Here is a 14,667-nt window from a genome sequence, read left to right on the forward strand (position 1 = left end):
TGTTGCAAGCCTTGGCAATTTTTTTTTTTTCGGTAAAGGACCAGATAGTGAATATTTTAGGTTTGATCAGCCATATGGGCTCTGTCGAAACTTCTCCAGACAAGATGTGAACAAATGAGCCTAGCTGTGTTCCAATATGATTTCATGGGTAGATACTGAAATTAGAATTTCATATAATTTGGGCACATCATGAAGTAGTATTCTTCTTTTTCAACCATTTAAAATATAAAACCATTCTCAGCTTGTGAACTATATAAAAACAAGCAGCAGTCCAGATTTGGTTCATGGCCCGAAGTTTGCCAACCCCTACTTTGTAGGACTGATTGAATTCACTTTACTTCTCCTTTTTTACTCTTCCAGTTTGGATGTTCCACATTCCATTTTGGCCCTGATAACTCTCCCTGGTTTGAAGTCTGCTCTTTCTGAAAGTAATAGAATGACTCCTACTTTTTTTGACTAGTGTTAGGGTGGTATATTTTTCTCCATCCACTTACTTTCAATCTCTGTGTGCCTTTATATTTACAGTAGGTTTCTTACAGACGATATTTAGTTAGGTCACATTTTTAAAAATGTTTTTATTTATTTTTGAGAGAGAGAGAGAGAGAGAGAGAAAGAGCGTGAGCGGAGGAGGGGCAGAGAGAGAGGGAGACACAGAATCCAAAGCAGGCTCCAGGCTCTGAGCTGTCAGCACAGAGCCTGATGTGGGGCCCGAGCTGTGAGATCATGACCTGAGCTGAAGTCGGACACTCGACTGACGGAGCCACCCAGGCACCCCGTTTTTTAAACGCACTCTGACAATCTCTGTCATTTAATTGGTACATTTAATCCATTGACATTCAAAGTGATTACTGATGTAGTTGGGTGGGTATCTACCCTATTCATTACTGTTTTCTATTTGTTGCCCTTCTTTGTTCCTATTTTTGTCTTCCACTGTGTGTGTGTGTGTGTGTGTGTGTGTGTGTGTGTTAGGTGTTTTTTTGTTTTTTTTTTTTTAGTTTATTTTATTTTGAGAGAGAGACAGAGACAGAGAGACAGTGAGTGGGAGAGGAGCAAGGGGGGTGGGGGGACAGAATCCCAAGCAGGCTCCATGCTGTCAGCCCAGAGCCCAACGCGGGGCTCAAACTCACAAACCATGAGATGACGACCTGAGCTGAGATCAAGAGTTGGACGCTTAACCAGCTGAGCCACCCAGGCACCCCTCTTTTTGTGCTTTTAATGGAGCATTTTGTCTGACTCCGTTTTTTCTCCTTTCTTAGCCTATCAGTTATACTTCTTTCTTTCTTTTTTTAAAACTTTTTTGAATGGTTGCCCTCGAGTTTGCAACATACACTTACAACTAATCCAAGTCCGCTTTCAGGTAACAAGATGCCAGTTCACGAGCAGGGTGAGCACATTAATAACAAAGTAATCCTAATCCATCCTTATCATCGCTTGTATCATTGCTGGCACCTCTTGCATTTACATATGGGGACACATCAGTATATAAATAGAAACCACCATGATCCTGGAAGGGGAAGTTTGGATGGGTCTAATGACGTGTTGAAAACTGAACTTGTCTTCTCTTCCCAGTTATTTTTTACTTTTTCTGCTACCACCATGTTCTTAAAATAGAACCACTGTTCACTTTTACTTCTCCATTATTTATAGCCCAGCAAGTAATGCCCTTCCTATCGGTGGTACATTTGCACCACTTTCCCTGGTGGCTAGTATTGGGATAGACAGCTGGTGTGCTGACCATCAGGGTTTTCAATCCTTGAGATGTGCGTGTAAACCTAACTCAGTTAAACATGGAATATCTACCTTAAATTCCAATAGGCTGGCTGGGTAGATTCAACCAATCCATCCTATTAATGAAACTAGGTTGAAATTTAGAACTTTCTCCTGTTTACAGCACTGGTGAAAAACATTGGACCAGCAGATGGAGCTAAACTACCACAGAAAAGGCTCTGGCTTTGGTTCACTGTGTGGGAGCCTTGGAAACCATGTGGGAGAAAATAGTGGAGACTATTGTCTTAGACCAGTCAAAAGGAATCCCTACCGCGGGCCCTGGGCTTTCGAGCAGCTGTTGGCAAACTTCTGTAAAAAGCTAGACGATAAATAGTTTAGATTTTGGGGGCCATGTGTGGTTTCTCTCACATCCTCTTTTTTAAAACAACCTTTTAAAAATGTAAAAACCATTCTTACTTTGTGAACAGTTAGAAAGCCAGACCTCAGGCTGGATTTGGTCCAAGAGCCATAGTTTTCTGATTCCAGCTCTAAGGACTCCATATATCATAAACACAATAAAGGTAATAAGAAACTATGGGGTCTCTGCCACTTGGGATCCCATGTTCAATGCAGGCACAGCGTGGCCCATATCCCTCAACATCTCCCTATTAATACTGTTCAAGCCCCAGGGAAATTATTTTCCAGAACTCTTGCCCAGCATCCTCAAAACACAAGGTCGCTGCTTCTGAATGCGGTAAAGCTTTGTGAGTCGTGCCACTGTAAAGCCAGAGTCAGATACTTCATGAGGACACAGGAAAGATCTGAGCCAGGAGTGCTTAGGTGGGAGAAGAGACAAATGAACTCATCACATCTTTCTTCTTGGAAGGTATAAAGGCAACAGATTCTTGCATAAGCAAGTCCAGTCCTGGGGCACCGGGGGCGCTCAGTCAGTTGAATGTCCGACTCTTGATTTGGGCTCAGGTCGTGATCCCAGGGTCAAAGGATTGAGGCCCACATTGGGCTCTGTACTGAGTGTGGAGCCTGTTTAAGATTCTCTCTCTCACCCCCCCCCCTTGCTCCCTCTCTCTCTCTCTCAAAAAAAGAGGGGGGGGGATTCCAGCCCGCAATAGGTCTGAGCGAAAGGGAAATCTTGCCCCTGGCATCTAGCAGAGCAGGGTAAGGAAACTCTACTTCTTGTTTTCGCTTAGTTTCAATTTGGACTTAACGAAGCCAAATACAGACTCCCTGGGGGACAGAAGAAGCAAACAAACAAACACCCACAAACCACGTGTGTTCTGTGATTCATTCTGTTGGTGGTATCATAAAACTGGGCTTCGCTGAAGAAGCATAGCCTAATTTGGAGAAGGTGGTACAACACACAGCGTTCTGAGATTCGCCAATCCACCTGGCAAGAATCCAGGGCCCCACTAGCTTGACAAGGGAAATTCTTAGGACTATCTTGGTCTAGAGCTATCTAGAACTGTTCTTTAAAGATTAGGGGCGCCTGGGTGGCTCAGTCGGCTAAGCGTCCGACTTCGGCTCAGGTCACGATCTCACTGTCCGTGGGTTCGAGCCCCGCGTCGGGCTCTGTGCTGACAGCTCAGAGCCTGGATGGAGCCTGTTTCAGATTCTCTGTCTCCCTCTTTCTGACCCTCCCCCGTTCATGCTCTGTCTCTCTCTGTCTCAAAAATAAATAAACGTTAAAAAAAAAATTATAAAGATTAAAGGACGTTGCTAACTCTGGATTCACTCTGAGATAAAAAGGAAGCATGAAGACTGGATGAGATTATGGAGGTACACATACTTTTGGCCTGTGTATCAGAGCATAGGTGTGTGCACAAAAAGCTGCTTTTGCAAGGGAAGAAGAACAACCGAAGGTTCTGGCTGGAACTCGACAAGTGATGGCTCAGACTGATCTGCTGTGCCCTTATAAGCACAGTGCTTGCTGAGCTATCAAAAGTGTTGGTGGGAGAGCCCACACTGAATGAGAACAGACCCTGTTAGAAGCCAGGTGGCCTTAGGTGAGTTTGTGGCCTGAAGCAGCTACTCAACCCCCTCTCCCTTTGACAGACCATCACCATCACTAACTAGTCTGCATTGTTTGGAATTAGACCACAAGCAGATGGCACCAAATAATTTTAAGATCGGAGATTCCCGTCACATCCCGAGTGATGCCCCAAAGGCATCAAGTAAGGAAGGACAGATCCACAAAATCCCCTGATTAAAGGAAATAGTTATAGTCAGGTAAAGAGAAGGCACGTATACAGGGAGCGTTCGTAGGATTCATGAGCAAGTGACAGTCCTCTCCCACGGCCCCCATCGGGACAGACACTACCTCACAAGACAACCTGACTCCAGGAACAAGGACTTGGATTTCACTGTGTGAGTCTTTGAATTTGAAAAGCACTAGTTGGGGCCACGCTAAAGGTACTGCTCACCTAACCGAGAAATGGAGGCTAGAAGCATATAACATTTCAACAGAAGGACATTGGTGGGAGAAGTAAAGCAAGTCTAAGTGCAGCCAATGGACCGAGTGACAAGGCTGACTATGCGAACATACGGACCCGGGATTGCCCCCGTGTAATTACATAGGGTCTTGGGCTGCGGTCAGTGACTAGCAGTTTGGGCTGGCAAGTGGCTCATACAGGGCTCCTTTTATGGCACACGAGTTTATAGTTAAATCTCAAATATCGGTGGTTCATGGTGATGCCCCTGAGTCTTAAAAAGAGGAGTGAAGTATGACTTTGAATGTAGTCACTAGGGTCCACAAGATGATACCTTGCGCCACAATCCATGCACATGTGGGCTCATGAACAACATAATCCCTATCTCCATCTGAAGTCACTTAGGTTGCCCAGGATGGTCCCCGTTGCCAATAGCAATGGGCGCATGTGCCTTTGGTGGGAGAATATGAGGGCATATGGCCCATGTCTCAGAGCTGGCAGTCTGCCTGTGCTGGACATTTCACAGAGTATGGGAGGTTTTAATATTTTTAAAAACTGGCATTGACAATGTCTCCGGTTTGACCTTTGCCTATTTTGCAACTGAAGCCCCGGACCAGACTACTATAAAAAGACTGGCAACCCAGGTTGCCCACCAACATGAATGTCAACATATATGTGAAAAAGCTCAAGGACTTCCTGGCCTCCATAACCATAGGAGTCAATTCCTATAATAAATCTCCTCTTACGTGTATCTCTATGTATCCCGCTGGTTCTGTTTCTTTGGTCATCCCTGACTGGCACACATATCTTATGACAGCAATCCCACTCCTAGCTGTATATTCAGTGGAGATACGAATATACGTTCACCTAAAAACAAGGACACAAACATTTATAGCAATACTATCTATAACTGGAATGCCATCTATAACTATCAATAACTGGAAACTACCCATAAACACAGTCTGCGTAACAGCAGAATAGATAAATAAACTGCTGTAGAGTTATATAATGGAACACTACTCAGTAAAGACAGTGAAGAATCTACCCCAACATATAACAATACGGAAGACTCTTGTAAAAATAATGTTGAGGGGGCGCATGGGTGGCTCAGTCAGTTAAGCATCTGACTTGGGCTCAGCTCATGATCTCACAGTTCATGGGTTGGAGCCCTGTGTCATGCTCTGTGCCGACAGCTCGGACCCTGGAGCCTTCTTCGGATTCTGTGTCTCCCTCTCTCTGCCCCTCCCCTGCTTGCACTGTTTCTGTTTCACTCAAAAACAAATAAACATTAAAAAAAATTTTTTTAATTATGGAATTGAGACATGGACTTTAGGTAAATCATCTATTTAGAAGTAAGCACTGATAGCTTTATCTTGACTTTCTGTAAATTTGGATATAAATAGCTTGAGCACTACAAATCAACTTGAAACAATTAAATGTATATGTTTCCTTGAAAAAAAAATAATAAAAAAAATTTTTTTAATAAAAAAAATAATGTTGAAGGAAGAAGACAGACACAAACTAATATGTACTGTGTAGTTCCATATATAATGTTCAAAACCAGGGAGAACTAATCTATGGTATTGGAAATCAGGTCAGTGATTATCCCTGAAGGAGGAACAATGGGGCCTCTGGGATGTTGGTAATGTTCTGTTGCCTGATCCAGGTGCTGGTTACACGAGCAAGTTCAGCTTTTGGAAATTTATTGTGTTCTTTACTATCTGTATTAAACTTAAGTTAAAAGTTCATTTACAAGGGGAGTGGCGCCTGGGTGACTCAGTCAGTTGAGCATCTGACTTCGGTTCAGGTCATGATCTCACAGTTCATGGGTTCGAGCCCCATGTCGGGCTCTGTGCTGACAGCTCAGAGCCTGGAGCCTGCTTCGGATTCTGTGTCTCCCTTTCTCTCTGCCCCTTCCCGCTCATGCTCTGTCTCTGTCTCTCAAAAATGAATAAACATTAAAAAAAATTACAAAAAAGAAAAAAGAATAGAGGGGCATCTGGTTGGCTTTGTCAGTTAAGCATCCAACTTTGGCTCAGGTCATGATCTCATAGTTCATGGGTTCGAGCCCCATGTCGGGCTCTGTGCTGACAGCTCGGAGCCTGGAGCCTGCTTTGGATTCTGTGTCTCCCTCTCTCTCCCTGCCCCTTCCTGCTCATACTCTCTCTCTTTCTCTCTCTCAAAAATAAAAAATAAACATTAAAAAACATTTTTTTAAAAAGTGCATTAACAAAGGTACAAGTTCTGACTTTGGAAGGAGGGGAGAAAAAATTGAACCGGAGCAATATTATCAAACATATGGTAGTAGTATACATTTCCCTTTCCACCCCCCTTAGCCCCTTACCTCTCGGATTCTCTTCTGCCATTCTTCAGTGAATTCAGGAGAGCTGGTGTTCACCAGGCTGGCATTGAGTGTCCACGGTGGGCACTTCCAAGTGGGGAGGGAGAGCATGGCCAGAGAGGGTGCCACAAAAGCAAATGTCCCTCCCTGGAGAATGGGCAGCCTGGAGGAGGGGGAAAAGGATGCAGTTACTCAAAAGATCCATTAGCACTGGTCTGAAACTGGGCCCAATGGGGGATTTTTTAAAATCCCAAGCCCTAGCTTGATTTAGAGGCGATACATGACCTAGTGGGTAAGCTCCACGTCAGACCCATGAACCCCGGCAAACTTTGGACAGGTGGGAGAGGTGAGTACGGGGAAGACAAGCAGACCTAACCCCAGTCTTGGAGATGCAAACTAAGGAGAAGAGTCGGGCACTGGGAAATCATTCACAGACCAGCAGAGCTCAGCGGCCATGTGCACTGGGTGCCATTGTCCACCCCGGTCTCAGAGAATCTTCCCCAGAGCCCAGGATAAAAGCACAGCTCCCATGTGGAGTTCTCCCTCCAAGAGATGCACAGCCTAAAATCTGGGTCACCAGACTCCTTGGTGTCTTCCAAAATGATCAGCAATCCCAGACCTTTCCCTTCAAGCCTCCTTTTCATCATATGGACAGAACAGTTTTCAGGTCAATTATCAGGGTGCGTTTTTCCATCCAGGCCCTTCTCACTCCTGCCTGGCCCCTCACTTCATCCTCTGTGAGAACTTCTGGAGGTGCCCACCTGCCTTTCTTCTCTTTGAGGTAAACACAGCCTGGTAAATCAACCTCCAACAATCCTCTCTTATCAGATCAGAGGCCACCAAGGCTAACCTAGTCTGCCCACCCATGACACTAAAATTTGGGGTAGGGTGGATCAGAGGCACCCCAGTATCTTGATTGCATTTGTCACTATGATGCACCCACTTTGTCTTAACAATCCCAGAAGGGTATTTTTGAACTCAGGATTTCATAAAGATCTCTTAAAGGCTTATTCTCGAGAATGACTGAGCACATTCTATGTAATGAAAATATAAAGTTTATGAGAGTTTTGTCGCCCAAGTGGCCTTTGTATTCTGGCTGAATAGTAGAGTCAGTGACACTTGGGCATCACCCTCAGTGGGTGGGCATCACCTTAGCAGGCTCGTCTAGCAGTGCACTCAAGGTGATTCTAATGTGCAGCCGGGGTTGAGGGCAACTGATCTAGATCCATAAATCTAGGCCCACAAAAGGCTCCAAAGTAGAATGGAATACATTGCCCACATAAGGCAGGAATCCACAAGCGGTGTATGGGTATGTGCGAACAATTTTTTTTTTATTTAAAAACTATGAATCTAAATATCTTGACACAGAAGGGAAGCATGCTCTATTTATCTTTACAAAATCTCCTTGAGGTTTTAAAACAAACATATAGGGCTGCCTGGGTGGTGCAGTCGGTTAAGTGTCCGACTTCGGCCCATGATTTTTGGTTCATGGGTTTGGGCCCCGCGTCGGGCTCTGTGCTGACAGCTCAGAACCCGGAGCCTCCTTCGGATTCTGTGTCTCCATCTCTTCCTGCTCCTCCCCCGCTCCCTCTCTCTCTCTCTTTCTCTCTCTCTCAAAAATACAGTCCACCACGTCAGCCATTTCCATTGTGCTGGGCTCCATGAGGGCAGGGATTCATTATTTTTCACTGCCATTCCTCCAGCACTGAGCCTGGCGCCACAAAGAAAACCTACCAACACTGGGTTTATCGTTGTTTTTTTAAGTTTAATAGGCGTGTAAGGAAGTTGTAACAAATGTTAATTTGCATTTCATTAAGCTATGAACGATGTGCACTCTTTCATGTGATTTAATGTCTGTTTTCTCCTTGTCTATAAACTGTCTGTTCATTACATAGAATTTGGATACTGTTAAAATAAATAACAATTCTTATGATCATGGGCTTTCTTTTCATTAAAAAAAATGCTTTCTGTTACTGTATGCACCCCCATTCAGAAGTTATTTAAGAGAGCATTTCAAAATTTTCAAGTAGTTGAGCACCTTTCTAATTCTGTTTGTGTCCATTTCTTCCAAGATGATTACATGTAGTTGGGGTAATACGATATATGGACTTTCTGCCTTTTTTGCATTTGCTAAATATCTTTTATGTTCAAGAACAAGGTGAATTTTTTCCATTTATTTGCTTCAGTGTATTATCATGCTTTATGTTTAGGTTCACACGGTGTATCAATAAATTTTTCCCTTATTGTTTTATACTTAGACCTTGCAGTTCCATTTTCTATTCCTTCCTGCCGTTGTCCCCACCCCATTTTGTTAGGTAGAACTTTTTTTTTTTTTAACGTTCATTTATTTATTTTGAGAGAGTGCATGCACGTGCACAAGGGAAGAGGGGCAGAGAGAGGGAGAGAGAGAATCCCAAGCACTGTCAGAGCAGAGCTGGATGCAGGGCTCGAACTCATGAACCATGAGATCATGACCTGAGACGAAATCTAGAGGCAGTTGCTTAACCTACTGAGGCATCTAGGTGCCCCCGTTAAGTATAACTTCTTACCAAAAGTACCCTTTTGTTAAATAGATGTGAGCAATAGAAAGAGGGAAACAGAGAAAGATATATTGATCTACATACTCTCCTTTCACTGCTGTTAGTTCTTTTATGCACATCCCGGTACATGCATAGGGTACGTGCACTCAGTACTATCCTGGGCTTTCATTGTTCTATGTATGCTTTACCTTCTACGGTGACCTTGATGCATATCTCAGGGCTCTTTTTAAAAAAAAAAAAATTTTTTTTTAACGTTTATTTATTTTTGAGACAGAGAGAGACAGAGCATGAATGCGGGAGGGTCAGAGAGAGAGGGAGACACAGAATCTGAAACAGGCTCCAGGCTCTGAGCTGTCAGCACAGAGCCCGACACGGGGCTCGAACTCACGGACCGCGAGATCACCACCCAAGCTGAAGTTGAACGCTTAACCGACTGAGCCACCCAGGCGTCCCTCAGTGCTCTTTTAAATTTTATAATTATCTACTACCGCGATGGCGACCCCTATATTTTTAAATCTGCCCATGAGTATGATTCAGTATTATTCTACATGTGCCTCTGACATCAGTCTCTCTTATAAACTATAGACTATTGATTTGAAACCAACCCAACATTTTAGACCTAGAAGAGAGTCCCTTGAAATATATCCAGCTTGGCCTTGTCATTATTGTAGATAGGAGATCTGGGCCCAATGTCATAGAGGTAACCAGGACGAGTGCTCGGGTCTCCTCCCTTATCATCTGGGTTTCTCGCTGCTTCTTGACACCGATCGAGAGCAAGGCATCCACGAATGCCAAGTTTAAATCCGGCTCCGCTTCTCATCAGTTCTGTGACCTAGGTATGCTGCCCAACGGCTGCAAGCCTCAGTGTCCTCTTTGATAAAATAATATACTCTCCCCAGGGAGTAGCTGCGAAGATTAAATATGTATAAATGGGTAGCCCCATGCCTGGGGCATGTAACAGCTCACCGAAGAGCCGTAATTGCCATTACTTTGTTATTCCCTCTGAAATGTGTGGGTACTTCCTGAGAAGGTGGTGTACATTAAGACATTTTCTCTCCTGTTTTCTCTAAATAACAGATGTTCTAGTGTGGGCTTTTTTTTTTTTTTTTTTTTTTTTTTTTAACTGTTTGGCATTCCCAACTCTTGCAGGTTGGTTCTCTAAGACTTGTTTTCTGCATCCCTTGTTTTCTTTCGTATTGTTGGAATCCATGTGTGGGCTGGTCCAAGGCTGTGTCTTCGTATTAATTACTCCCTTGCTCTCTCCGGCCAAGTGCTCAGCCCTGCAGGTAGTATGATGTCACCTGCTCAGAGCTCCACAGCTTTTGCTTCACTCCCCCTCATTATTCCTCCTGTTCTAGTTCTTAAAGTGGACAGTATCTGTCTACCCTAAGGTCAATGTCTGAGGCACAGCTCTCTTCATGTGATGGCACGACACGTATCAGTTGGGATGGAGCTGCTTTTGTCGGATCCCCTAATCGTCTGGAAGCTTACCGCTCTCGTAGTACTGTTGGATCTATTTCAGATGCTACCCTCCCCGGTTCTTTTTATTTCTGTTAGATTTGATTTGAAGGAGGTGCTCTGACAATGCCCCATAAGTTCCGACATGCTATGTCCTCACTCTAGAACTGACACTTCACCTGGCTCCAAACAGGATTTAAGGGGGCTTATGATTATATTACGCTACAGTGATAAAGGACCTACCACGCTATCCTCAGACCCCCCAACTTCACTTTCCAGCTGTTTCTCACCCCTTCCCAAGCCCACTTGCCCACACCCAGCCTCTTGAACCCTTACAGAAAGAGCCAGTCTGGGCTCAGACGGAGTGGGATCTGGGTGCAAATCTCCACTGCCGCCCTCACGACACCCCATAGAAAAGGTGGTCTGATTCTTCCTGTGCCTCCTACTCCTTCCACCCTTCACCGTGTCACCTGTGTGCTCAAGCCTGAAAAAGGGAAGACGCCCGGCCGTTTTCTTTACAACAATGACTTGCATGTTTTCTAAGAAGAGGTTAAATGTCAAAATCTGTAGTCACAGGAATGCATCTTAAGAATCTCACAGGATAAGTATTTTGTAGGAATGTGTCCCCGGGGCGACTCCTAACATCTAAGTTTACACGGAATTTTAAAAAGCACTCGGCATTTTTATCCAGTTATCTCAACAGCCCTCCAGGGCAGTCGGTCCACACTGCTTTGCCTGCACAGGAGGAGACTGCCTCTGGTGGGCAGTGCCAGTGGGAGGGCCTGGCTCGGATGTGGGGAAGCCCTGATCAGAAAGTCCGACTCGCCAGGTTGAATTGCGACGGCACGTTTGTCATAAAAACAACTGCTAACAAGACGTGAAGTAAGAACAAACTAGAGTTTATGTTAACGATTAGAGAAAACATTTTTCTCCTGTCTTCATAGTCCCACTCTACCCACAAAACAGAAACATCTACCCTTTTGGAAGCATTGAGAAGTTAAGGCTCCCCCCGTTCCCTCTGAGCTCTCAGGTACTTCTGTTAAGGAAAAGTTATTCATGACACCAGTTAATGATGTGAAGGTGACTTTATTCCAGGGTGGGACTACAATGGGATTTTGTAGTAGGGGAGAGCATCGGGCTCAACTCTGAATATAACAAGGAAAGATGGGAATTTATAGCCCAGGAGCGGGGTTGGGTCAGGGGCTGGAAAGTTTCTAAGAGGAAACATAAGGGATAAGGCAGGGGGGATCCTGCTGAAGGCAGGCCAGGGTGATCAGACATCATCTGAGTGATGGTAGAGAACTGACGAACCCAGTCAGATATGGAGGGCAGGGATTCTGACTACACTGAATTAGTAAGATTCTTGCTAAAATTGGAAAATGCAGAGACCAATATGAAAGCTCAAAAGTCAAACCTAGTTGAATAGTTGTCTGCTGGGCTGAGCAACAGAATGGCCATAGTTGATCCTGTCCATTAGACACTACGACTACATAGACCTCTTATCCAGGTAAGTGATGAATAGGCAGAAAATCCAGCGTGACTTGGGCCTGAAAAAGATCCTGCGTGTTTTCCTGCTCTGAAAACTTAAAGGAAAAAATTTCCTTGAAGAAATAAGTGAAAATTGTTGAGTATGTTCAAAAAATATAAGAGGATACAGCTGCATGATAAAATAACTTGAGATAATATTTTTAAACAAAATGCTAATAGAAGACGTATGATGACTTGAATAAATGAGACATATACTATGTTCCCTGAAAGGAAAACTCAATATTACAAAGGTCCACTTATTCCAAGTTAATCTATAAATGTAATGCAATTGCAACCAAAATCCCAATGAGAATATTTTATTTCATGTAATGATTTAAAAATTCATCTGGAAGAATTTAAAAATTAGAATTACTTAGAAAGACTTTTAATTTTTTTTAATATTTCTTCTTTTTTTAATGTTTATTTATTATTTTTGAGAGAGAGAGACAGAGCATGAGCAGGGGAGCGGCAGAGAGAGAGAGAGGGAGACACAGAATCTGAAGCAGGCTCCAGGCTCCCAGCTGGCAGCACAGAGCCTGATGTGGGGCCGAAATTCATGGACCGCGAGATCATGACCTGAGCCGGAGTCGGGCGCCTAACCGACTGAGTCACCCGAGCGCCCTAATATTTATTCATTTTTTGAGAGAGAGAGAGAGAGACAGAGTGCGAGTAGGGGAGGGGCAGAGAGAGAGGGAGACAAAGAATCTGAAGCAGGCTCCAGGCTCTGAGCTATCAGCACAGAGCCCGATGCGAGGCTCAAACCCATGAACCACAAGATCATGACCTGAGCAGAAGTCGGATGCTTAACTGACTGAGCCACCCAGGTGCCCCAGAATAAATTAGAAAGACTTTTAAAGTAAAGAATAATGAGGAAAAGCTTGCCTAACTAGATAAAGTCACGACAAAGTTATTAATTTTAAAATAGGGCAGTAATGGTTGAAGACTTAAAGAAATCAATGGCAGAAAACAGTAGCCTGAACAGATTGATCCTAGGATTTATAAGAACTTAATATGTGATGAATAAAATCTTGATTCCCAATGAGGAGCAGATGGTTTATTCAATAAATGATACTGAGAAAATTGGCTTTTACAGAGAAGAAAATCAATTTGAGGACTTACTTCATACAATGCACCTGAATGAATCCTAAATAAATTCAAGAGTTAAATTTAAAAAATCTAAACAACACACAGACAAGATACTTTTTTAAAAGGTTATTACTTATCTATTGGATATAGAAAGGATTTCTAAGTTAAAAGTAGATCAAGAAATAGCAAAGGAAAAAAGTAACACATTTTACCATAGAAACATAAAAGCTTTATTATGGCAAAAATATCTTAATCAAAATTAAAGCACAATAAATATGTTTATGGCAACTAATAAACACAAAAATTTAATAGTCTTTTTTAAATTAATTAAAAAAATTTTTTTAATGTTTATCTATTTTTGAGAGAGAGAGAGAGAGAGAGAGAGAGAGCGAGAGCATGAGCAGGGGAGGGGCAGAGAGAGAGGGAGACACAGAATCTGAAGCAGGCTCCAGGCTCCGAGCTGTCAGCACAGAGCCTGACGTGGGGCTCAAACTCACAAGCCATGAGATCTTGACCTGAGCTGAAGTTGGAAGCATAACCGACTGAGCCACCCAGGCACCCCAATATTCTTAATATGTGTTGACTTTTTTACAAAATAATAAAAATGACTTCTGATTAAGAATGCCAGATTATACACTTGCCCTCTCTTGAAACTTCAATAAAATGATTAAAATATATTTTAGAAGAATAAATTACAAGGATAAAAAGACCTGAGCAGGAGACAGTTGCAACAAACTGAAAGCTGAAGAGCAGATAACAGTGGTAACTGATTTAACCTCCTGGGGAATCAGTATCCTATGGAGGCAATTGGGAAATGACAATATACTGAAAAACTCATCACGTGTCAGGAGTTCGTTCTTGAAGTAGGGTTAAACGTGGAGCTAAAACAGGTTAAAAATCTTTCTCAGAACACCAGCCAGGTAACTATCCTTCCCCCATCTTGGCAGAAGACTTTAAGTTTATTCCGTGAAAAAGGCAAACTGCAGACTGCAGGGACACGGGCACAGTTGAAGTGGAGATACTGTACTGAACACTGGGATGATTCATTTAATATATGTACACTGAACACGAAAACTTCTAGCTCACTTTCCCACTGAGCTTCTAGCACACTTCCAGCAAGGTCTTTACCCTCTGGGCAAGAGACTGGAAGGTCCTTTTCTGGAGGATAGGACAACCTGAGAGGAAAGCAAAAAGATGCTGAAATTCAGGCTTCCCCAGCTATGCTAGGAAAAACACAAAGATGCTGAAATTCATGACACCATATTAAGACTACAATGTGAATTGTGACCCTTGCTGTTGGGACATGTGTCATTCCTGCATGTCATGCTATGATGAAGCCCAAAGTGAACGAGACACACTCTCAGGTTCAGAACATCTAGTCAAGCTTCTGAGGCCCTACCTTAAAATATGAGCAGATATACAAAGATCGCCAGACAACCACAGGACTATCAATGACAGAGACCCAAATAAAGAAACAGATGAAAGTTACTTGTCTTGGGGCGCCTGGGTGGCTCAGATGGTTAAGCGTCTGACTCTTGATTTTGGCTCAGATCATGATCTTAAA

At 43.4% G+C, this 14,667-nt stretch overlaps 1 protein-coding gene across 7 annotated transcripts in view; it reads right to left on the reverse strand.

Annotated features, from left to right (window-relative positions):
• Nucleotides 1-14,667, reverse strand: part of LOC132679560 (solute carrier family 23 member 1-like) — a 67,559-nt gene that overhangs the window by 19,782 nt on the left and 33,110 nt on the right. For all 7 annotated transcript variants that reach the window (XM_078439008.2, XM_060633212.3, XM_060633210.3 and 4 more), the window contains one exon: nt 6,496-6,655. In XM_078439008.2, coding sequence (XP_078295134.2) covers nt 6,496-6,655 — 160 coding nt within the window. The remainder of the gene's footprint in view (nt 1-6,495; nt 6,656-14,667) is intronic.

The sequence above is a fragment of the Panthera onca genome, chromosome A2, assembly GCF_046562875.1.
Source record: "Panthera onca isolate mPanOnc1 chromosome A2, mPanOnc1 haplotype 2, whole genome shotgun sequence".
In the NCBI taxonomy this organism is placed as follows: Eukaryota; Metazoa; Chordata; class Mammalia; order Carnivora; family Felidae; genus Panthera; species Panthera onca.